At 39.3% G+C, this 25,858-nt stretch overlaps 1 protein-coding gene across 1 annotated transcript in view; it reads left to right on the top strand.

The window, feature by feature from the left end:
• LOC102446421 (sodium channel protein type 3 subunit alpha) overlaps positions 1–25,858 on the top strand; it is a 137,906-nt gene that overhangs the window by 83,131 nt on the left and 28,917 nt on the right. The window contains exons 19-21 of the mRNA XM_089779740.1: positions 11,200–11,320; positions 14,212–14,366; positions 15,600–15,773. Of these exons, the coding sequence (XP_089635866.1) occupies positions 11,200–11,320; positions 14,212–14,366; positions 15,600–15,773 (450 nt within the window). The remainder of the gene's footprint in view (positions 1–11,199; positions 11,321–14,211; positions 14,367–15,599; positions 15,774–25,858) is intronic.

The raw sequence follows: 25,858 nt of genomic DNA, 5'->3' as shown, positions 1-25,858 counted from the left end.
CCTCTCACCAGAAGCCCCATCCCCCACCTGCTAGGATAAGCCCCAGGACAGCCAAACCAACCCTCTCTTCCCTTTTCCAGACCCAAACTGCTGCTCTGGGGAAAGCTGCAGCAATGTCTCTTGATTCAAAGATGTTTTTGATATGCCCCATGCATGTTCCAGAACCAGTAATCCAGCCCTGTAACCTGCATGGGAAATACCAAACACTTCTTTGAATCAAGAGATGCTTTTCAGCAGAGGTACTGTGGAAGCAGCTAGGCCCCTGCACAACCGTCCCTTTCCTCTCCCCCCCCTCCCCCAGTTGGCAGGTCTGGTAAGGACTAAAAACTAATTCTGAAACTTGACCCATAAGGACAAAATGTTATGTACACGGGAGCCTCACTTACTTCAAAGGGAATCTGCACAAACATAAGGATCCAACTGAAATGCTGGTACCAAAATTTTGAGTGGACTACAGAAAAGATAAGTCATAGGGATTCCTTCCAGCCTGATATGTAACAAGAGAGATGTGCTGGAGGGAGTATATTTGATCCTTCTGGTTAAAGGTTCAGCAACATCAACTAAGTGTTGTCTTCCCCATATACCCAGAAGATATTAAGGCATTGTCAAAGAAAAATTTCACCGTTCAGGTCATGCACCTGCTCATAAGAACATTTCTCATAGGAGAAATAACTGAGCCCTCATGTTAAAATTATTTATGGTTTAGGCATCTGCCCACTATATTTTTAATTGATCTTAACTGGGTAATAACTAAAAACTTCCCTTTTGGACAAAATGGGCTCATACAAACTCACACTATTATGTAGCATTCACCCTGAGACTGTGTTTTGGTCTCAGGGCAAATATCATAATGATGTAAATCAAGATATGCTTGAGCTAATCCAAAAGACCAGAATAAAGCTCTAAGAGAAGCATTTAGCAAAGTTATTTTTGTAGTTTACATGCAAGCCAAACGTCACAAGATTTGACATTAATGGTTTGGTTCCAGGCAATTTTGAATGGGGGATTATTTTATTTATATTTTATTTTATCAACCAAATCATACAGAAATTTGTAACAGTCAAAGCTCAAAGTTTGAAATGTATAGCCAGATTATTAAAGGCAATTTGTAATGGCTGAGTCCCTTTATTTATTTTATTGCCACTTTGAACCATGAAGCACTTTGTAAAGCTTAAATTTTAGCAGCCTGATCCTGCTCCCTTTGAAATCTGGAGCAAAATTAAATGGGGGCAGGAATGGGCCTTTAAGCAAATGCATTCTGATGGATATGGGCCCAACAACATGCTGTTGGTCAGGCTTATTTTGATGATTTAAGCCACTGAAATCAGAACGTGCTACTTTCAAAGGAAGAGTATGTAGGCTCACTATACGCTCTAATGAATGTTGTTACTCAAATAATCTGGTTGTTACTAAAACATTACTATTTATGCCTATTTGCCACATTCTACACAATAATGTGTATAATTATATTTTTTTCAGAACATCAGTAAGCCCATAAAAGTAGTTTTTCCTTGATAGTCTTATGGACGGGGTAGGTGAGGGGAGGTTCTGCTCCAATTTAAGCATGTTGTTTTGCTGATTCAGGCCTTGAGAATGCTGCATCATAAAGAAATCATTTCAAATGTATCCCTGAATAAAAAAAGATACCTCTCTGCAGGTACTGATTAGCATCTACAGAAAATGGAATATGCTAGAGGCTGATAATCCTATACATAAAATGAAATGAACAATTTGGCAAAAAATAATTGTGTAAACTATACAATACCTTGAACTTTCTTGTTCTTTGTATTGGTGTCATCGTTAGAAAAATCAGAATTAAAGTCTGCTTTTCTAAACTACAAACATTCTTTCTTAATTTTAGGGGGATGGATAGGAGAGGTTGTAATTTACTTCAGCTGATTTTCAATACTTGTGATTGCCTGAGATTGCCTGAAAAATAAATGAAGAGCATGCTAAAGAATTGCACTCCTTGTTATATTAATGATAGTAAACTACTTTTCTCTCGTTTGCTGTTTAACACATATAACAATTGTGATGACTGGAGTAATGGCAAGAGAGTTCTGTGTTGGGCAGAAGAGTTAACGAACTGACTTTATTTTTCATTGACAGTCATTGGAAGTATTAATGACCACTGGTATCAGTATTAATGGCTTTTATTCTGTGATCTTTGATGTTAGTGACTAAATTCTTAACTGATTTCAGTGGTGAAAGATGAGCTGTAATCTACCTAATTTATATGTCATATTATTATTCTCACCATATGCAACTTTATATTATTATTATATTTATCTCTCAGTAAATAAACAGATACATACTTATAGAATGAGTGTCCAAGCTTACTCTTCATCTTTAAAGGGGGCATTTTTTCTATCTTCTTTCTCCATTTGTGTTATGTGCTCGTAACTGTCAATTTTCCTTCCTTTGCTGCAGCATTTGGCTATGTAGATTATATGCTTAATTAAATGATGAAAGCAAAATCCTAAAATACTTCAATATAATCCACACTATTTTCTTATGTTTTAAATGTGTTTGCTTACTAATTTACATAAACTTATTCTTTCTTTGGTTTAAATATATCTGTTTTCAATACTTTGATGCTTATGATCTCCCTCATGTTCTGTTATTAAATATAAGTAATGAAATTATTTAAAAATATTACCAATTTAGAAGCAGTTCTCACATTATTTACATTTATTGTTAGAAATTATTGAATTAATATTATTATTAAAGCCTATTATAAAAATGGAGTTAAACTGGATTTACAGTAACATATGAAACACAGAAAGTGTATGAGAGATTATATTTATGCCACATATCGCTGGAATATGCAAAGCAATTAGTTCAACTATGCCTACTTAATAATATATACATACATAAATGATACTTGATTATGTCTCCTGTGAATGGAGAGGACAATGTGATGATATCCTGGTAGCCAAATACATCTAGAATAGTTTGCAGTTATGCAAATCCCTCCTTACATCTTGCCTGTGTTATTCCATTTATATGATAGGTCACACAATAATTTACAAGAGAAAAATGTTTTTTAAAAATAACTTTGGTTTTTTTGACATATTTGTCAGAGATTTTTCAATTTTCCGGAGAAATCTTATGGTTTTTTTTATTTCATTACAATCATGGTGGCTGTGCTAATCATTATATAGCATAAGTGACTTTAATTCACTGAAACAGTGTCTTTGGGCAGGGCTGGATACTGAAATGTAATCCTCCAATTTTCTATCAACGAAGTTGGAAATTCTTACAAAAATGCTTAAAACTATCCAACTTTTCTGGGGGGAGAGGAATTGTTCACCTAAACCTGATTAGGAGGGCTGCCTAGTCCATGTGAAATTAAATCCTTCCTTCCTTCCTTTAAGTTTTTTTAATAAATCAGTTAAAAATAAGTCACTTTATTATACAGCATTGTTTATCAGAAGAGTGAGAGAACAAGAAAACATCCCCTTTGAAAGTTGTGTTTTACTCCAGTATGAGTCAAGCAGTTTATTCAGTGACTGATTATTATGCGTCAGTCAAAAATAATCAAAAAGCACTTACGATATATGATCTTCCAGTCAGAAATCCTGTCCATTAATACTATAATGACCAGCTATCAGATGAAAATTTTAAATGTATGTCTTCTGATATAACAGTAGTAGAATTACTAAAACAAGAACAAGGTTTCCTACTTTGCCTTAATGTACATTGTTTGTAAAGTAATTGGCTGTGTGATTACATGTATCCAGCAAGAGATTTTAAATATGCAACAATATTTGAGTCCAGTGACATCTTTTTATAATAAATATAATGTCTTTATTATAATAAAAATACTATTTTACATAAAGTTCACATCAAAACGGAAGAAGAGTGGGAGGTATTGCATTTCGTATAACCATAACATACAATACCAAGTCTAATGAAATATAAAATTATGGAATCTCTCAGCTTCGGGAAAGTGTAGCTCCAATAAAGCCCCAATCTTCAAAAACATGAGTAATTTTGTACATGTAAGATCTGATCAACTCAAGTCAATGGGAGGTCACTGAGTTTCGAAGACACTGCTGTAGAGGCCCTGTCAAAGTCAGATGGATCTGATAAATCTGAATTAGGGATCTGGCACTGCTAGCCAGAAAGTAATACTCAGATCTCTTCTGAGCCAACACAGTTAAAACCAACAATGGTTCTGTAGCAGGAAGTCTTCCTACCCTTCATCATCATCTGTACCTTTGAAGCCCTAGCTACTTGAGCAACAGCATCTGAAGCCAGACCTGATTTACTGCAGCCTTTAAGTGTTTCATCTTGCAGAAGTAAGTCACAGCAACTGAGACTGGCCTCTTAGACTTTGGATCTGAGGGATTAGCCCAACACTGGAGGTTTTAGCCTCAAGGCCATTTTAAGAAGTAGCACCTGAATCTCTTCTACCTGTCCTTGCAATATCTGGCCATTAACAGCAGATAAAACATCCAGAAGGAAACTGGCCCTTTCCAAAACATTTCAACCATCTAATATGGTCATCTGATGCCAGGAAAAAAACAAGGCACAATGCATATCTCTTGAATCCCAGCTTCCTAAAAACATAAGAATGGTTGTACTAGGTCAGACCGATTGTACATTTAGTTCATTATCCTGTCTTCCAACATTGGCTAGCAACAGATGCTTCAGAGGGAATGAACAGAGCATGGTAATTTACTGAGTGATCCATCCTCTGTCATCTAGTCCCAGGTCTAGTCAAAGGTCTAGGGACGCCCAGAAATTGAGTTGCATCACTGACTATCTTGACTATTAGCCATAGATTGACCCATCCTCCAAGATCTTATGTAATTCTTTTCTGAACACATTTATATTTTTTTATTTTAACAACAACCCTGGACAATGAGTTTAAAGGGTTGGTTAAGTTGTTTGAAGAAATACATCTTTATGTTTACTTTAAATCTGCTATCTATTAATTACATTGGGTGATTCCTGGTTTTTGTGTTATGTGAAAGTAATTAATACTTCCTTCCTCAATTTCACCACACCTTTCTTGATTTTATTGACATCTATCATATCCTTCTTAATTGTCTCTTTTCTACACTGAACAGTTTGTTTTCTCTTCCTATAAAAACACCCATCCTCCATATCAGACCTTCCCCAATTCTAATGTGTGCACCTAGTATTCAAGGTCAGGGTGTATCATGGATTTGTATAGTGGCATTATATTTTCTGTTATATAATCTATCCTTTTACAAATGGTTGCTAACATTGTTAGCTTTTTTGACTACCACTGCATGTTGAAAATACGTTTTCCGAAAACTACACGTGATGATGCCAGGATACCTTTCCTAATTTAGATCTCATAATTGAGTTTATAGTTTAGATTATTTTTTCCCAAAATGCACTACTTTTCATTTATCAACACCAAATTTCATCTTTGTTGCTCACTCAGTTTTATGAGATCCCTTTGTAACTCTTTGCAGTGAGCTTTGGATGTAACTATCTTGAGTAAATCTGTATCATTTGCAAATGTTGACATTCAAAGTGTGTCTACACAGCACCCTTACCTTGAAATAAGCTACACAAATTGCATAGCTTATTTCGAGGTAATTTTAAAATAGCCTATTTTGTTCTACACAGCACCAAATTTCAAAATAAAGCACTATTCCAAAATGTCCCTTAACCCTTGTGCAATGAGGTTTACAGGGATATCAGAATAACAAGCCCATTATATTTCAATATTGTGAATATGTTGGACAGCACATGTCCCAGTATGGATCCTTATGGTGCTCACTACTTACATCTGTCCATTATGACAACTAATCTTTTATTCCTTGCCATTGCTTCCTATTTGGTAATCAGTTACTGAGAGGACCTATTTTCTCATCCCATTAGTCCTTACTAAAGAGCTTTTGGCATGAGACTTTGTCCAAAGCTTTCTCAAAGCCTAAATACATTAAATCCATTAGATCATCCTGTCCACATTCCTGTTAGTACTCTCAAATAATGCTAAAAGATTGGTGAAGAATGAATTCCTGTTACTAGGAAACAACAAGCTATGTTTACGCTTCACCAACACAGCCAGTGTATCTGTGAGTCTGATCATTTTGTTTTTTAACTAAAGTCAGTTTGCCTGGTATTGCCAGAATTGCTTTGGAACCCTTTAAAAAAATCAGCATTAAATTAGCTATCGTCTGGTCATTTGGTTCAAAGGATATTTTAACTGACAGATTGCATACTATACTACAGTAGTAGTTTTTCAATTTCACATCTGAGCACCTTCTGAACTCTTGGGTGGATACCATTTGGTCCTGGTGACTTACTACTGTTTAATTTATACGCTTGTTCTAAATCTCCTCTATTGGCATCTCAGTCTGGGACAGTTTCTCAGATTTGTCATTGAAGAAGAATGGGAATCTCTCAAACAAACTCTGAATTTAAGCCTCTCTGTATTTAGCGTCTTCTTCTTCTTCAGTTTCACCATAAGCCAGAACCAAACTACTAACTGACTTAACTAATTATTACTATTGTGACAAAACTCCTAATCTGACACAGTGGGTCTTGCACTTCTGGGTGGAGGTAATCAATGTATTCTCTCTCTCCAGCTAAGGAAAAGAGCAACTCCTGGTCTAATTGCTCACCTCAGTGACTCATTATAGCTCTCAGTCTAAACCCTTTACTTCAGGGGCAGATCTGATTTAACCACTCTCATCACTGGCAAAACAGGAGGAAAAGTGAGGGAAATAATCTTTTAGTCTCTAGTGGCCTCTCTGGATATGGATGCAAAAGGCTAGATTTCTTAACTCAGTCTCTCCCCTTCTAGCAGAGGTTTACCTCCCTTGGACTTCTGGGGCTTGAAGGGGCTGTTCCCCAGGCAGGACTCTCCCTCACCTCTGTATTCTTTATCAATAATCTAGGCAATACTTAGTTAAGATTTTTTTTAAAACATTTTTATCAATAAACTAAGCAAATAAAACTTAGGGTACGTCTAGACTACATGCCTCTGTCGCAAGAGGCATGTAGATTAGGCTACCAGACGTAGTAAAATGAAGTGGCGATTTAAATAATCGCCACTTCATTTAAATTTACATGGCTGCCGCGCTGAACCGACAAACAGCTGATCAGCTGTTTGTCGGCTCAGCGCGATAGTCTGGACGCGTGGGTATCGACATCAAAGGTATTTGTCGACCACCCAGGTAAGCCTCCTGGAATGATGTTTACCTGGGTGGTCGACAAATACCTTTGATGTCGCCACCCGCGCGTCCAGACTATCACGCTGAGCTGACAAACAGCTGATCAGCCATGTAAATTTAAATGAAGCGGCGATTATTTAAATTGCCGCTTCATTTTACTATGTCTGGTAGACTAATCTACATGCCTCTGGCGACAGAGGCATATAGTCTAGACGTACCCTTAGATGGGGCTACTATAAGGTGGGTGCATAACTGGCTGGATAACTGTACTCAGAGAGTTGTTGTTAATGGTGCTAAATCCTGCTGGAAAGGTATAACAAGTGGGGTTCCGCAGGGGTCTGTTTTGGGACTGGCTCTGTTCAATATCTTCATCACCGATTTAGATATTGGCATAGAGATTACACTTATTAAGTTTGCAGATGATACCAAGCTGGGAGGGGTTGCGACTGCTCTGGAGGATAGGGTCATAATTCAAAATGATCTGGACAAATTGGAGAAATTGTCTGAGGTAAACAGGATGAAGTTTAATAAAGACAAATGCAAAGCGCTCCATTTAGGAAGGAACAATCAATTTCACACATACAGAATGGGAAGCGACTATCTAGGAAGAAATACAGCAGAAAGGGATCTAGGGGTTATAGTGGACCACAAGCTGAATGTGTGTCAGCAGTGTGATGCTGTTGCAAAAAAACCAAACATGATTCTGGGATGCATTAACAGGTGTGTTGTGAGCAAGACACAAGATGTCATTCTTCCACTCTACTCTGTGCTAGTTAGGCCTCAGTTGGAGTATTGTGTCCAGTTCTGGGAACCGCATTTCAAGAAAGATGTGGAGAAATTGGAAAGGGTCCAGAGAAGAGCAACAAGAATGATTAAAGGTCTAGAGAACATGACCTATGAAGGAAGGCTGAAAGAACTGGGTTTGTTTAGTTTAGAAAAGAGAAGACTGAGGGGGGATATGATAGCCGTTTTCAGGTATCTAAAAGAGTGTCATAAGGAGGAGGGAGAAAACTTGTTTATCTTGGCCTCTCAGGATAAAACAAGAAGCAATGGGCTTAAACTGCAGCAAGGGAGGTTTAGGTTGGACATTAGGAAAAAGTTCCTAACTGTCAGGGTAGTTAAACATTGGAATAAATTGCCCAGGGAGGTTGTGGAATCCCCATCTCTGGAGATATTTAAGAGTAGGTTAGATAAATGTCTATCAGGGATGGTCTAGACAGTATTTGGTCCTGCCATGGGGGTAGGGGACTGGACTCAATGACCTCTCGAGGTCCCTTCCAGTCCTCGTATTCTATGATTCTATGTACCTTCAGAGTTCCTTCCTGGCACCTAACAGCATCTCTACAGTTCCTACCCTCCAGCAGTGTGTTCTCTTCTGGTGTACCATTAAACTGATTAAAGGGGAGGCTTTTAACCAATTCCAGCTAGTCCTTGATTGGCTCCCAATGTCTCAATTAAACCAAACTGTCTCAACTGGTTCTAGCAGGTTCTAAATGGCCTCTAGGTGTCTTACTTAATGTAATGATCTCACTGGGTTCTAGCAGGTTCTTTGTTGTCTCTAGGTGTCTTACTTATCCTGTCTACACTAGTTCATGCATATTTCTGATTCACTCCAGGTGTCTTTATTAACCTGGGTTAGACCTTTTTTGGTACCAGAGAAATAAGGAATTGTGTGACCAACGGCTAATATAACCTGCTTTCTGTTACTTTATTGTAGATATCTGGGCTGGCCACATCACACTATACTAAAAAATTTCCAAGACACTAAGAACTGGAAAAAGCCCAGACCCAAATGGTCATGAGTGCTTCTCTTCCACCTGGCATAGTGGTTGAAAGGAAATTAGGTAATAGAAGAAAAACTAGAGATGCTGAGGACAGAGGCAAAGGAATGGTTCACATGCTCTAACAGACACTGCTTGGAAAACGTTCTGTGATCCAGCATCACCAGTCAGCATAACAGCCATAAGTGGGAATATGAAGAGACACTCAAAGAAAAAATTATAACATTTACATAATTATTTAGATATGGATTATTGATCCATTTTTCTTTAGGCCTTATCCAAAGCCTAGTGCAGTCAATGGAAAGACTCACATCAATTTCAATTATGTCTGGATCATGTCCTTTGTTTCCAATAACTTAAGGCCTGATCCTGCAAGCTTTTCTTCAGTTAATGGAAAGATCAATAGAAAATATAGTTTTCAAAACTGTTTGTCACCTTTACAAAAACTATAAAAAAAATTCCAAAAAAGCAAGAAGAAATAATAAAGTAACATCTTAGCAAAGTTTACATGGAAACAGATTGTCACCACCAGTTAGCACTTAGGTATAGCCAGTGCCTTTCAACTATATTATAATTTTCCATAAGTGTGCAAGCCTTAGCATTATGATTGATGTCCTCAGAATTTTATGTCCATATGTTCACAACCATGACTATTCCCATATCTTCTGTGTACATGTAATCAATAGTTTTTATCGTTTTATTCAATTTAATATTTGTTCATTAGATATTTCTGCAAGGTAAAAACAACTTGAGGGTGGGCTTACTGATTCAGTAGTAACCACATTCTCAGCTGATAAAGGTGTTAGGCCAGATCCTCAGGATGGTGTACATCTGTATAGCTTAATGAACTCATGCTCCCCTTGACTGGAGCAACATCCAAAGGTATGGCACATCAGCCTCAAAGTACTTTAGCCTAGAATAGGATCATTATTTCATGATCGGGAATCACACTCAAATTTTCAATATAAAAAATGCCTCTAAGTTATTTTGTATTATAATACAATACAGTAACAATCTTTAAATAATGCGCCTTATCAGCATCCAATTATCTGCATTAATGTCACGTATATATCAACTTACATTAATTCCTGCATAAATCTGTAAAATTAACTATAAACTATGTAGCAATTCCTGAATCATAAATTATATGGCAATAACACTAATGGTTTCTTACCAATTCTATAATTTAAATTACAGTAATGTAGCTTATTACTTCTACTGCTGTATGGTCTATAATGATGTATTTCAGGAAAGTGCTTTCTTTAGGGCTGAAAACTTGTTTACATTACCTATTTAAAATTGAAAAAGAACGTGTTTATGACTAAAGTAATTCAAGACACAACAATATTAATAGCTAAAACACGAGCTTTTGATGAGTATTTGTTTTCATGGTACTCAAAAATAAATTAATTTAAAATAGTTTTACTTGCAAATTTAAAAGCAAAGAGAGATGCCAGAATGATGGATAGATTGCCCTATAGACCAGTGGCATGATCCAAACTCCACTAAAGTCAGTGAAAGGCTTCTGTTGAGTTCAGAAGCCTTTGGATCAGTCCCAGAATCATGCAATCCTCAGTTCTCAGCAAAACTCACTGAAGTCAGTCTGAGTTTTGCCAAAGTTAGGACTGCATGATTTGACCTTATAGAAAGATAATACATGTATAGTGGAAGAGAATCCAAAATATTGACATGTCCTAAAGTTAACCTGCTCCTCTTCTCAGCTCACATTATAGTAAGCTACAACAGGTCATGTATACTATCATAAGGATTGCTATGGGGGGGGGGGGGGAAGATCTGATTTTCAATATTTCAATTCTGTATATCAGAGAAAATACCTTCTACAGTGAACATAAAAATATGGTTGCTGAACTCTGTTAGTTTGGTCATTGTGCTGGAAAGATTCAGTGACATTCACATGATCCGACATAATAGAGAGTAGCATAAATAACAGTATGGCATATGCAAATTGCCCAATTGCCCAATATTAATATTATTGAATCTTCATTTTAAAATTCTTATTCGAAGATCAGATTAATGGACAAATGATTGTTTAGAATTTCCTATAAGAAGATATTATTGAAATCAAACCCACAGAATGTAGATTTTAATATTATGATTTTACTTATGGTAAAGCATATTATTACTATGTATTTACCAATACTCTTATTTAAAAGTTATTGAGCATATTTCTGTATAATCTATGACCAATATATACTTAGTGAGGAAAAAATTTTCCTATGGAATTTTATTTTCAGAAACTAAATGCACCCAGCTCATCTGAAGGTAGCACAGTTGATATTGCCCCTCCTGGAGAGGGAGAACAAGCTGAGATTGAACCTGAAGAAGCTCTTGAACCAATAGCCTGTTTTACAGAAGGTAACAAAACATAATATTGCCTAAAGATATGTATTAGAAAAATGGGGCTTGTTTCAAACACAATTTGCTTCTACAACAGTTGGCATTTGAAATGCAATAGACCTCCTTGGTTTTACTATTCAAGAGAAGGTTCTCCCTTCTTAGTGATAATCAAATGTCAAAGAAGGAATTCTTTGAAAGGCGGCTACTTTCCTTATTGCTTGATTGCTAATAATTCTCAATATTAAGATACTTGCAGTATTTACTTTTCCATTCCTATGTTTGTGTTTTATAGTTACTAGAGAAGGCACTTAGAATTTGGAGCAAATCTGTTTTCTGGGACAAACAGAACTGTCATGGGCTAACAGCCCCAAAACTACAGGCTACATCTATATTGTACATTGTTTCAAAAGAAGATATGCAAATGAGGCATGGTGATGAATATCGCCACACCTCATTTGCATACCTAATGAGCCGCCATTTTGCGCAAGGGGCTTTTGCGCAAGAAGGAGCAGTCTAAATTGCTCCTTTTTGTGCAAAAATCCCTCGGCTACGTCTAGACTGGCCCCAAATTCCGGAAAAGGGATGCAAATCAGGTAAGTCAGCATAGGGAAATCCGCGGGGGATTTAAATATCCCCCGCGGATTTAAATAAACATGTCCGCCGCTTTTTTTCCGGCTTGGGGAAAAGCCGGAAAAAAACATCTAGACTAGCCCAATCCTCCGGAATAAAGCCCTGCCTTCAGGTAGGAATAAGAGGTCCTCCGGAAAAGGGCTTTATTCCGGAGGATCGGGCCAGTCTAGATGCTTTTTTCCGGCTTTTCCCCAAGCCGGAAAAAAAGCGGCGGACATGTTTATTTAAATCCGCGGGGGATATTTAAATCCCCCGCGGATTTCCCTATGCTGACTTATCTGATTTGCATCCCTTTTCCGGAATTTGGGGCCAGTCTAGAGGTAGCCCTCTTGTGCAAGAGTCATTCTGCCGCTTATTTTCAGGCTGAACGGCTCTTGTGCAAGAGGGGATTTTTGCGCAAGAAGGAGCGGTTTAGACTGCTCCTTCTTGCACAAAAGCCCCTTGCACAAAATGGTGGCTCATTAGATATGCAAATGAGGCACAGAGATATTCATCGCCACGCCTTATTTGCATATCTTCTTGCGCAAGAATGCACAATGTAGACGTAGCCACCGTGTTTTGAATACACAGTAGAATCTTAGAGTTAGGAACATTTGGGTAACAAACTGCAGTCAACCATACACCTCAAAACTTGAAGCATGCAATCAGGCAGCAGCAACAAACAAATAAACACAATACAGTAGAGTATTATGTTAAGCATAAACTACTAAAAAATAAAAGGGAAAGTAGCCGTTTTCTTTTGCTCAGTAAATTTTCAAAGCTGTATTAAGTCAATGTTCAGTTGTAAACTTTTGAAAGAACAACCATAACATTTTATTCAGTTACAAACATTTCAAAGTTACAGACAACTTCAATTTTCAAGGTGTTCATAACTCTGAGATTCTACTGTAGCTCATAGATTATTGTGTAATCTATAAGCTACAGGCAACTGCAGCACTTATGACTTAATTGGATCCTGGAGAAAAGTCGTAAGTCGGGCCATTATAACTCGAACCCTTATTGCCCATAGGGGCAATGTTATGAATGGGAATTCCATTCCTGGCCCACTTTGCCTCCTGGGAGTTGTAGTCTCCTGGAGCCAGGGGGCTCTGCGGGGCAGTAGGTGGCCCTGTGGCATGGCATGAACAGTGCCCTGAGTTAGTTGGGGAATGTGCCATCCGGTAGGCAGCCCTGCAGAGCGACACAAACAGTACCATGAGCCAGCCAGCCAGGGGCTGGGTCTGGTAGTTGGTGGCCACAGGATGCAAACAATACCTTGAGCCATCTGGCTGGGGACTGAACCTAGCAGTTGACAGCCCTGCAGCACAAACGGCAGCAGTAAATGCGGGGGGTTGTAGGTTGGGCAGGAGGAAGTTGGGGGTCACTTATACAGACAGATACTTTTAAAGTACATTTCATACTTAGTTGTAAATGTAAATCACTGTCAATTTCTCAGTATGGTTTCATTTCTAGTCATAGTTTAAATCTGAAAAAATAATGAGGAGTCTTGTGGCACCTTACAGTATGTCTACACAGCAGCATTATTTTGGAAAAACTGACATTATTCCAAAATAACAAAGAGTGTGTCTATGCTACAAGTTTTTATTTCAAAATAATGTAGAGCTGGAGGACTTCTTACTTCGACTCATGGTAATCTCTTTTTACGAGGAGTAAGGGAAGTCAAAGGAAAAGTGTTCTTCCTTCAACTTCCTGCTGTGTAGATAGCGCCAAAAGTCAAATTAAGCTATTTCGACCTATGCTATGCAAAGGATGTTGCTGAAGTTGTATAGCTTATTCCAACTTTAGCTCTGCTGTCTACACTTTAGCTCTGAGTCTACACTGCACCCATAGCTTGAAATAAGCTATGCAGTTTGACCTACGCAAACTGCATAGCTTATTTTGAGTGTATTTTGAAATAGAGCACAATTCCAAAACATCCCTTAATCCTTGTGGAATGAGGTTTACAGGGATGTCGAAATAGCGAGCCCATTATTTCGAAAGCTTGTTTAAAAGAAGTATCCCAAAATAGTTCCTCAGTGTAGATGTACCCTAATAGATTTATTAGGGCATAAGCTTTCATGGGAAGAATCACAAGAATCTATTTACTCTCAAAATTCAGATATTCAGAACCTTGTAATAGTGAGCAAGAGATTATACTGTCAGATTTTAGAAGTAACTCATAAAGAGAGTGGCTATCAGACTTAGGAAATTAATAATAAATTGGATGCCAGAGTGTAACTACTACAAAATAAGATGCTGTTTTATTCCAATTTCTAGTTATAGTTTAATATGTTTTACAGGTTGCGTGCAGAAGTTCACATGTTGTCAAGTAAGTATAGAAGATGGTAAAGGCAAAATCTGGTGGAATCTTAGGAAAACCTGCTACAGCATAGTTGAACACAACTGGTTTGAGACATTCATTGTCTTCATGATTCTTCTGAGCAGTGGTGCACTGGTAAGTGAAACAAGTTGACATTCTGAAGAATAAAAATTTGAAGTATGATTTATTACATCTTCGTCTAGAATAGCTTTTGATTAGTAGGAAAACTTAATCAGCTTAAGAAATATTTAGGTAATATGTTAGAATCAGTAGTATCAAACACTCACTTTGTAATATGCCCAGTAAAGAAGCTTTGACAGATAGATGTCTTTAAATCACAACTGTGCAAATGATCACACTGATACTCAAAATCACTCTAAAACTTCCTGCATTTCATATTTCATTACAGTTTTGAAATGTAAACAAAGTCTGAAAGGCTTGCTAAGATTGACATATGTTTTGATTAGAGGTGGACCAAAAGCAAAATATTGGGCTAAACTCTACTTTAAATATAGTGGTGTAAAAATAGAGTAACTTTTATTAATGCCAGTAGAGTTACCCAGAATTTATAGTGGTTACCCATTGCAGAGCTCTGGACCTGAACATTACTGATTTTGTTACTGTTTGAATTTGGATTAAAATTATGATTTTTGAGCACAACTCTGCTTCTGAGAAGATCTGGGCTGATGTTTACATAGCAGGAGCGGCATATTTTAAGTTGATTTTCCCCTTTAGTATAGACCTGGCCTGGGGGAATATACATATCTGGACCAGGAAGATGTTTTTGGGAAAGCCCCTTATTAAAATATTGGCAGAAAATCATTCTTTGTATTTATTTCTTGATTCAACAATAAAACAGAATTGCATCTCTACATACTTCATACACCAGCAAATTTGTCACTAGCTTCTGTGAGGGTTTATTTAAAAGTTGAATAAAAATCTGTGTAAATCATTTCAGGATTTGGCCTGAAATAATTTACCTTGATTTATAAAACCAAATCTCAATAGTGAAAAAGCATAGCCTATTGAGGGTCATACAATACACAGAATTACATGTGGAGTCCCTATATTTCTTGTTTCGTAAAATAACAGAAATGAGACTTTTCCTTTTGCTTAATAAAAAGAAGAATTCATATTCAAAATATATACTCCATATTCTATTGGAGAAAGCGTAAGACAAGCCAGCCCCTTTCAAAGTTGGATCCCATGAAAGCAGATGTAGTAAAATGGGAAGTAGGTAACCTAAAAGGTGAAAATGGCATACAAAGAAGAGACTAATACTCAAAACCCTCTACTTTCTTTCTTTATCTAAATCAAGTTTTTGAACTGGGAAGTGTTATGAACACTTGAAACACTTTGTGTTCACAGGCTTTTGAAGACATATATATAGAGCAGCGCAAGACTATCAAGACTATGCTGGAATATGCTGATAAGGTTTTCACATACATCTTCATTCTGGAAATGCTTCTAAAATGGGTGGCCTATGGTTTTCAAATGTATTTCACTAATGCTTGGTGCTGGCTGGACTTCTTGATTGTTGATGTAAGTTCTTTATTCTTCAAGTCTTTTTCAGACTGATTTTTTCTATCAAGTTCAATGCAGTCCAAATCCTGGTCCCTTAGTTTTACAGGTTGAACCTCTCTAGTCTGGCACTCTTGAGACCTGACCAGTGCCAAACCAGAGAATTTGCTGAACTACAGGAGGTCAATAGCATCTGGCAGCATTAGAAAAACTTCCACTGCTTACTGGGCTTTTAGAAGACATTTAGGGTCAATTTAAGGTAAATAACATTGGGTATGTCTACACTACCCCGCTAGTTCGAACTAGGTAATGTATGCATACCGCACTTGCTAATGAAGCCCGGGATTTGAATTTCCCGGGCTTCATTAGCATAAGCGGGGAGCCGCCATTTTTAAATCCCCGCTGCTTCGAACCCCGTGTAGCGCGGCTACACGGGGCTCGAACTAGGTAGTTCGGACTAGGGTCCTATTCCGAATTACCGTTACTCCTCGTTTCACGAGGAGTAACTGTAGTTCAGAATAGGACCCTAGTCCGAACTACCTAGTTCGAGCCCCGTGTAGCCGCGCTACACGGGGTTCGAAGCAGCGGGGATTTAAAAATGGCGGCTCCCCGCTTATGCTAATGAAGCCCGGGAAATTCAAATCCCGGGCTTCATTAGCAAGTGCGGTATGCATACATTACCCCGCTAGTTCGAACTAGCGGGGTAGTGTAGACATACCCATTGAGAGTCAGGATTGGTGGCTGTAAACAAACTGTATGGGACAGCGGGAAACTTGACAACACCCATGATAAGTGGACATCTGACTAACTAAAATCATGCTGGACCACAGATGTTGACGGACCAGAGTGCTGGACTATGGAGGTTCAACCTGTAATATATTTTCTGTTAGTATACTTTAGAACAGAGTTAGTCACTTATTTTTTGTCAAGGTCCAGATGTTTTAGTCAAGACATAGGAAGGTCCAGACGTCATACCAAATTTAAAAAAATAACAATAATGATAATAATAATAACTAAATACAAAATATTTCAGATCCATTTAAAAGCATATGGCATATGGATTTGGTCCATTTTCCTCCTATTACTACCCTTCAATGATTAAAGTAAACTGGTGTGCCCAACTGGTAAGAAAGTGGTTGGTTGGGAGTGGGGCTGTTACTTCTATCAGCCTCCTTACTTCTGTCCTCCCCCTACTCAGAGCTGAAGCCAGGAAAAAAGCCTTGGTTATGTAGGGACAGCAGCTGGGACCCCAGAATATGGAGCTGGCAGGAGAGCACTGAGTGTATAGGGCTGGGGGCAGCTGGGATCGTGGGGAGTGGGGCCAGCAGCAGCCGGGATACCAAGCAATGGTCCAGGAGCCCCAAGGCTCTAGGCCAGGATCCCAAGGATGCTGCAGCACTCCCTGCATTCCTAGTTCCCTTTCCATGCCAATGGGCAATACCCCCACAGCTCCCATCTGGCCAAGAATAGAACATGTGTGGGGCAGGATCACCAACCTGGACTGCAACAGCCCTGAGGCACCCCACCCTATGCACATCTACCCCAAACTCCTGCCCTGATCCCTGCACTCCCACACACACCCTACCCTCAGCTCCCCCGACACCTATACCCACCCACATTCCAATTTCCTGACCTGAGCCCTCTCAGCACTCTATCCCACACTTACATGTCTTACAGTATTGTCATAACATAACAATAATGTGAGAATATGAAAACGGTCATACTGGGTCAGACCATAAGTCCATCTAGCCCAGTATCCTGTCTTCTGACAGTGGCCAATGCCAGATGCCCAAAGGGAGTGAACAGAACAGATAATCATTAAGTGATCCCTCTCCTGTCATCCTTTGCTACCCACTGACAAACAGAGGCTAGGCACACCATTCCTACCCATCCTGGCTAAAAAGTATTCATGGATGTAGCCTCCATGAATTTACCTAGCGCTTTTTCGAACCCTGTTAAAGTACTAGTCTTCACAATATCCTCTGACAAGGAGTTCCACAGGTTGACGGTGTGCTACATGAAGAAAAACTTCCTTTTGTTTGTTTTAAACCTGCTACCTAATAATTTTATTTGGTGACCCCTAGTTCTTATGTTATGGGAACAAGTAATAACTTTTCCTCACACACTTTCTCCATTCCTGTCATGATTTTATAGAGGGATGTAAATGAGGCACTTCGAACGTGCAAATGAAGCGGGGATTTAAATATCCCGCGCTTTATTTGCATAATCGCTTCTTGGCACTCTTTCGAACAAGCACCATTTCAAAAGTAAAATCACTGTCTAGATGCGGTTCTGTCAGAAACAGCAGGCTTTTTTGAAAGATCCTGTACTCATTTTTTGAGAAATGGCACTTGTTCGAAAGAGCGCCACGAGGTGATTATGCAAATGAAGCGCAGGATATTTAAATCCTCGCTTCATTTACACTTTTGAAGTGCCTCATTTACATCCCTCTGCTGACAGACAGATGTAGTCTAGACATAAGTCTCCTCTTTGCTAAGCTGAAAAGTCCCAGTCTTTTTTATCTCTTTCCATACGGCACCTATATCAAACCTCTGATCATTTTTGTTGCCCCTTTCTGAACCTTTGCCAATGCCAATATATCTTTTTTGAGATGAGGCGACCACATCTGTATGCAATATTCAAGATGTGGGCATACTATGGATTTATATAGAGGCAATAAGATATTCTGTCTTATTCTCTATCTCTTTTTTAATGATTCCTAATGTTCTGTTTGCTTTTTTGACTGCTGCTGCGCATTGAGTGGATGTTTTCAGAGAACTATCCACAATGACTCCAAGACCTCTCTCTTGAGTGGTTATAGCTAAATTAATTCCCATCATATTGTCTTTTAAATTTGGATTATTTTTTCCAACGTGCATTACTTTGCATTTATCAACATTAATATTCATTTGCCATTTTGTTGCCCAATCACTTAGTTTTGTGAGATCTTTTTAAAGCTCTTCATGGGCTCCATTGTTCTTAGCTATCTTGAGCAATTTAGTAACATCTGCAAATGTTGCCATCTCACTGTTTACCTCGCTCCCCAAATCATTTATAAATAGGTGAAATAGGATTGGTCCCACTATAGACCCATGGAGGATACCACTAGTTACCTCTCTCCAAAAAATTATGTTTATCTATGTGTCTGACAATTCTATTATTTACTATAGTTTCAACTAATTTGTCCTGTACTGACATTAGACTTACCAGTCTATAATTGCCAGGATCACCTCTAGAGCCCTTTTTAAATATTGGTGTCAAGTTAGCTATCTTCCAATCATTATGTACAGAAGCAGATAGGTTACAAACCACAGTTAATAGTCCTGCAGTTTCACATTAGCATCCCAGTGACTTGTTACTGTTAAGTTTATCAATTTGTTCCAAAATCTCCTCTGACACCTCAATCTGGGATTATTCTTCACCTAAAAAGAATGGCTTAGGTATGGGAATCTCCCTAACATTTTCAGTCCTAAAGACTGAAGCAAAGCATTTATTTAGTTTCTCCGCAATGACCTTATTGTCTTTGAATGCTCTTTTAGCATCTCGATCATACATTCATCCCACTGGTTGTTTAGCAAGCTTTTGTTTAGCAAGCTTCCTGCTTATGATGTACTTTAAAACATTTTTCTATTACTTTTTGAGTTTGTGGCTAGCTGTTCTTCAAACTCCCATTTGGCTTTCCTTATTACATTTTTACACTTAATTTGACAAGAATTGATGCTGCTTTCTGTTTTCCTCATTAGGATTTAAGCAATGCCTTTTTATCTCTCACTGCTTCTTTTACTTGGTTGTTAAGCTACGTTGGCATTTTTTTGTTCTCTTACTGTTGTTTTTTTTTAAATTTGGGGTATACATTGAGGTTGGACCTCTATTATGGTGCCTTTGAAAAGTCCCCATTAAGCTTGCAGGGATTTTACTTTTGGCACTGTACCTTTGTTTACCTAACCTCATTTTTGTGTAGTTCCCCTCTCTGAAATTAAATGTCACAGTGTTGGGCTGCTGAGGTTTTTCCCACCACAGAGATGTTAAATTTTATACATTATGGTCAATATTTCCAAGCTGTCCAGTTATATTTACTTCTTGGGCCAAATCCTTTGCTCCACTTAGGACTAAATCAAGAATTGCCTCTCCTCTTGTCGGTTCCAGAACCAGCAGCTCCAAGAAGCACTCACTTAAGGTGTCAAGGAACTTTATCTCTGCATTCCATCCTGAGGTGACATGTACTCAGTTAATATAGGAATATTTGAAATTCCCCATTATTATTTAATTTTTTATTTTTACATTCTCTCTAATCTTCCTTAACATTTCATAGTCCTCTAGACCATAGTCATTTCCTGGTCAGCTGCTATATTCTTATCATTAGAGCAAGTAATTACTACCTAGAGAGATTCTATGGAACATTTTGGTTCATTTAAGATTTTTACTTTATTTGATTCTATATATTTTTTTCATGTACAGTGCCACTCCCCCACCAGCATGACCTGTTCTGTCCTTCCAATATATTTTGTACGCTGGTATGACTGTGTCCCATTGACAGTCCTCATTCCATATGGCAATCCCCCCATCCTATGCCATGAGCCCCACCAAGAGAAGGGCGTTGCCATATAACAGTGCCTGTAAGTAATTTAAGTTATTTTCACCCCTGCTACTCCTGCTCTAGAAATTTGTCAGGCCCATAAGTCTCAGAGGATAAACTGACTGAGCTGGTCCACCACATCAGTTAGGAAGTGGAGAAAAACACAGTTTACATCTGGAGTCATTTATCAGAGGGGTAGCTGTATTAGTCTGAATCTGCATAAACAACGAGAAGTCCTGTGGCACATTACAGATTAACATAATAACATAAGAATGGCCGTACTGGGTCAGACCAAAGGTCCATCTAGCCTAGTAGCCTGTCTGCTGACAGTGGCCAGCACCAGGTGCCCAGGAGAGATGATCAAGCGATTTGTCTCGTGCCATCCATCTCCAGCCTCTGACAAACAGAGACCAGGGACACCATTCCTACCCCCCGCCTCCTCTCGGCTAATAGTCTTTTATGGACCTAAGTTCCATGAATTTATCTAGCTTCTCTTTAAACTCTGTTATAGTTCTAGCCTTCACAGCCTCCCCTGGCAAGGAGTTCCACGGGTTGACTATGCACTGTGTGAAAAAGAACTTTCACTTATTAGTTTTAAACCTGATACCCATTAATTTCATTTGGTGTCCTCTAGGCCTTATATTAAGGTGGGGAAGAATGTACGTCAGAGAGAGGAGGGGAATGGAGTGGAAGTGAGGCCCTGAGGAATGGACAGGATAAAGGCGAGGAACGGGTCTACGGTTTTATGCAATTAGAAAATTGGCAACCCTCTATCAATTATGCAATATATATTACCCCATCCATAACTTAAGAATGGCCATACTGGTTGAGATCAAAGGTCCATAAGAACATAAGAATGACCATACTGGGTCAGACTAAAGGTCCATCTAGCCCAGTATTTTGTCTGCTGACAGTGGCCAATGCCAGATGTCCCAGAGGGAGTGAACCAAACAGGTAATGATCAAGCGATCTCTCTCCTGCCATCCATCTCCACTCTCTGACAAACAGAAGCTAGGGACACCATTCCTTTCCCAGACTGGCAAATAGCTATTAATGGACTTAACCTCCGTGAATTTATCTAGTTCTCTTTTAAACCCTTATAGTCCTAGCCGTCAGGCAAGGAGTTCCACAGATTGACTATGCACTGTGTGAATAAAAAATTCCTTTTATTTGTTTTAAACCTGCTGCTCATTAATTTCATTTGGTGGCCCCTAGTTCTTATATTATGGAAACAAGTAAATAACTTTCCTTTATTCACTTTCTCCATACCACTCATGATTTTATAGACCTCTATCATATTCCCCTTTAGTCTCCTCTTTTCCAAGCTGAAAAGTCCTTGTCTCTTTAATCTCTCCTCATATGGGACATGTTCCAAACCCCTAGTCATTTTAGTTGCCCTTCTCTGAACCTTTTCTAATGCCAGTATATCTTTTTTGAGATGAGGAGACCACATTTGTACGCAGTATTCAAGATGTGAGTGTACCATGGATTTATATAAGGGCAATAAGATATTCTCTATCTTATTCTCTATCCCTTTTTTAATGATTCCTAACATCCTGTTTGCTTTTTTCTCTGCCACTGCACATTGTGTGGATGTTTTCAGAGAACTATCCACCATGATTCCAAGATCTTTTTCCTGATTTGTTGTAGCTAAATTAGCCCCCATCATATTGAATGTATAGTTGGGGTTATTTTGTCCAATGTGCATTATTTTACATTTATCCACATTAAATTTCATTTGCCATTTTGTTACCCAATCACTTAGTTTTGTGAGATCTTTTTTAAGTTCTTCACAGTCTGCTTTTGGTCTTAACTACCTTGAGCAGTTTCATATTGTCTACAAACTTTGCCATCTCACTGTTTACCCCTTTCTCCAGGTCATTTATGAATAATTTGAATAGGATTGGTCCTAGGATTGACCCTTGGGGAACACCACTAGTTACCCCTCTCCATTCTGAAAATTTACCATTTATTCCTACCCTTTTTTTCCTGTCTTTTAACCAGTTCTCAGTCCATGAAAGGATCTTCCCTCTTATCCCATGACAACTTAATTTACGTAAGAGCCTTTGGTGAGGGACTTTGTCAAAGGCTTTCTGAAAATCTAAGTACATTATATCTACTGGATCCCCCTTGTCCACATGTTGGCTGACCCCTTCAAAGAACTCTCATAGATTAGTAAGACATGATTGCCCTTTACAGAAACCATGTTGACTTTTGCCCAACAAATTATGTTATTCTATGTGTCTGACCATTTTAGTCCATTTTGCCTAGTATCCTATCTTTCAATAGTGGCCAATGCCAGATGCCCCAGAGGGAATGAATAGAACAGATAATCATCACATGATCCAATCTCTGTTGTTGATCTGCAGCCACAACTGCAGCAGCCATCGCAAGTAGGAAATACGCTGCTGGCAGACCAAGGTAGGATGTAGCCCAGGGTGGGGAGCTAGAGGCCTCCTGGCAAACTTGGCATGTTTCGGGTGGGATATGCCTAACACTGACAGGGTCCTAGGCTGAGACCCAATGGAGAGGGAGGGCCTGGGCCTGTCTACCCCCACATCCTTCAATCATCCCCTTACAACAGGGAGGACAAACCTAACACAATATAGACTGGGCCACTGGGCCTTACTGCCCCAGAGACAGGGGTGCTAGAAACTTGTCCATCAGGCCTTACAGCCCTGTAGACTTGGGTGCTAGAGACTAGGTCAGCAGGCCTTACTGATTGAGGGCACTACGGACCAGGCTGTGGAGCCTTAACATCCAGATGATAGGGGCTTGAGCAGGAGTGAGAACGCAAGCTAAGGCTTCTTGACTGGTCTCCCAGCAGGGACGGGCCACCCACGCTGTGACAGGCAGCCATTACATACCTCAATCATTTTTGTTGTCCTTTTCTGAATTTTTTCCAATGCTAAGGTATTTTTGAGATGGTGACCACATTTGCACACAGTATTCAAGATGTGGGCCTACCATGGATTTATACAGAGGCAATACGACATTCTCGGTCTTATTTTCTATTCCTTTCTTAATGATTCCTAACATTCTATTTTCTTTTTTGACTGCTGCTGCATATTGAGTGGATGTTTTCAGAGAACTAGCCACAATGACTCCACAATGATATGCATCTGATGATATGGGTCTTTGCCCATGAAAGCTTATGCTCCAATAAATCTGTTATGATGGGGGCTAATTTGGCTACGACAAATGAGCAAAGAGATTAGAGAGCCTAATTCGAACTACCTACTCAGTGCCGCGTGTAGCCGTGGGCACGGAGTCCGCACTAACGGGGATTTAAAAATGGCGGCGCCCGGCAAGATGCAAATGAAGTCCGGGATATTTAAATCCCGGGCTTCATTTGCAACTTCGAATGCCTACATTAGCCACGCTAGTTTGAACTAGGGTGTCAGTGTAGACATACCCTTACTTCTCCTGTATAAAACTATGGTACACCCACATCTTTAGTACTGTGTACAGATGTGGTCTCCTCACCTTAAAAAAAGATATTTTGGCCTTGGAAAGGGTTCAGAAAAGGGCAACTAAAATGATTAGGGGTTTGGAACAAGTCCCATATGAGGAGAGCCTAAAGCGACTGAGACTTTTCAGTTTGGAAAAGAGGAGACTGTGGGGAGAAATGATGGTGTAGAAGAGGCTGGGGCAGAGTATTGGGGTGCAGAAGATGATTCAGGGTTTTTGTGCTTTTTCAGCAGCAGCACTAATATTGCCTAAGAAAAGCATCTCAGAATGAAGTCCTCGGAAATGCTCAATGTTTTCCAATCTAATTTAATATTTCCCCATTTTCCTTAATTTTATAAGTAGGACCAGACAAAAGTTGAAAATCACACCTTCCCATATTTTTCCCGTTTTCTGGAATGTAGTAAAAAATGTATTACGTTTCTAAGCTAATTCAGCAGTTCTCTCTTCAGCACTCCAAGTGAACACTTCTAGAAGAAACTTTTTAACTCACTCAAGAGAGTACAAAGGAACGTAATACATTCTTTAACAGAGAGATTCAGACTGTGATTCAGAAACTATGCTTACATTCTCCTCTGCATCGGATATAAGATTTTCTCCCACCACCTCTTTTTCTACAGTAAAGGAATGAAATGTATTTGATTAACTAAACAAGTATCAGCTACATTCTTTAAGAATGAACAGGGACATTCCTTAAAAGGTTTTAATCTACTTACAAGATGACCCGTCTCCCTGGGAAATACTACTAGAATTGCTGTCAGTGGAAATGCCCAAACTAGAGCCCTGTGAGTATAAAAGAAAGGGAACTTCTAGCAGGACTCTCTGGGGGCACGTCTACGCTATGAGATAATGTTCAGTCTAATATGGTTGATTTTTTTACCACCTGAATTTGCGAAGTCAAAGGTCTGTGTCGAATGTAGTCTGAAGTAGTGCATACTCATTAGGGAGCCTATTGTTGACTCAGAGAGTGAGGCACCATGGGTATCTTTTCAGTCTAGGCTAAGTTTCTGGTGCCTGCTGAGTCCAAAACTCTGCAGCGGGTGGTTATGAGTTCATGTCATCAGCATTCCAGAATACACTCATTTAGTCCTTCCCTGCTTGTGTGAGATAAAGGGGAGTCAGTGTGTTCGTATCTTTTGGTGCCCTGGTTGCCTGTGCAAATGCTATAGCAACGTGAGCAAGAAGCCCAGTTGGTACAAAAGCACTGTCATGCTGATGTGTGTCGTGATGTGCCTAATGGCACAGTACTCTGACAGCATACACATGAGGTGCCTCCAGGAAGAGGACGAGAATGAAGCTCAGTGTGGCATGGAGGTGTTGCTCATGAAAGACCTGGCACTGATCCTAGCACAGCTGTCAGTCAATCATCTAGACACAATGAAACTGGTGGATTGCATTGTGATGCAGAATGCAGACATGGGGTGATCAACAATGACTGCAGGACTTCCAAATATGCAAGGCCATGCTCTTGGCATGAACTTAGTGGATGGCTTGCCCCTGCCCTGAGGAACCAGACCACCAGCCTGAGATCTGCTTTGACCATGGAGAGGTGGATGGCAATAGCCCTATTGAAGCTTGCAACACCAGACAGCTATTTGGGATTCAGTCAGGAATCAGTTCAGAGTGGGGAAACCTACCAGGGGTGCTGTTGTCATATAAGTAGCCCAGGCCATCAATAACATTCTGCTACAAAGGGTTGTGATTCTGGGAAACATGGAGACCACAGTGGATGGATTTGCTGAAATGGAGTTTCCTAACTTCAGAGGGGCCCTAGACACATTGCACATCCCCATCTTGGCCCCTGAACACCTTGCCTTGGAGTACGTCAAACTCAAGGGGAACTTCTTAATGGTGCTGCAGATGCTGCTGCTTCCTGCTGGGCTCTTCTCTCCTGCTGCTCTGTGATCTAGCACAGGCACTCTGCCTGTATCTCCTTCATTAGAGAGTGCTTGCAGTCCATCTGCTCACGGATCATGTCCTCTCTCATGCATTTTCACCTGTGGATCTGAGTCAGGTGGGCAGATACTGTAGGAGGCAGAGAATGCACCGAGCTGGCTGCTGT

Source organism: Pelodiscus sinensis, chromosome 7, assembly GCF_052426305.1.
Source record: "Pelodiscus sinensis isolate ZL-2025 chromosome 7, ASM5242630v1, whole genome shotgun sequence".
Lineage (NCBI taxonomy): Eukaryota > Metazoa > Chordata > Testudines > Trionychidae > Pelodiscus > Pelodiscus sinensis.
The sequence above is the reverse complement of the archived record's forward strand: the minus strand, read 5'-3'. Positions and strand labels throughout refer to the sequence as shown.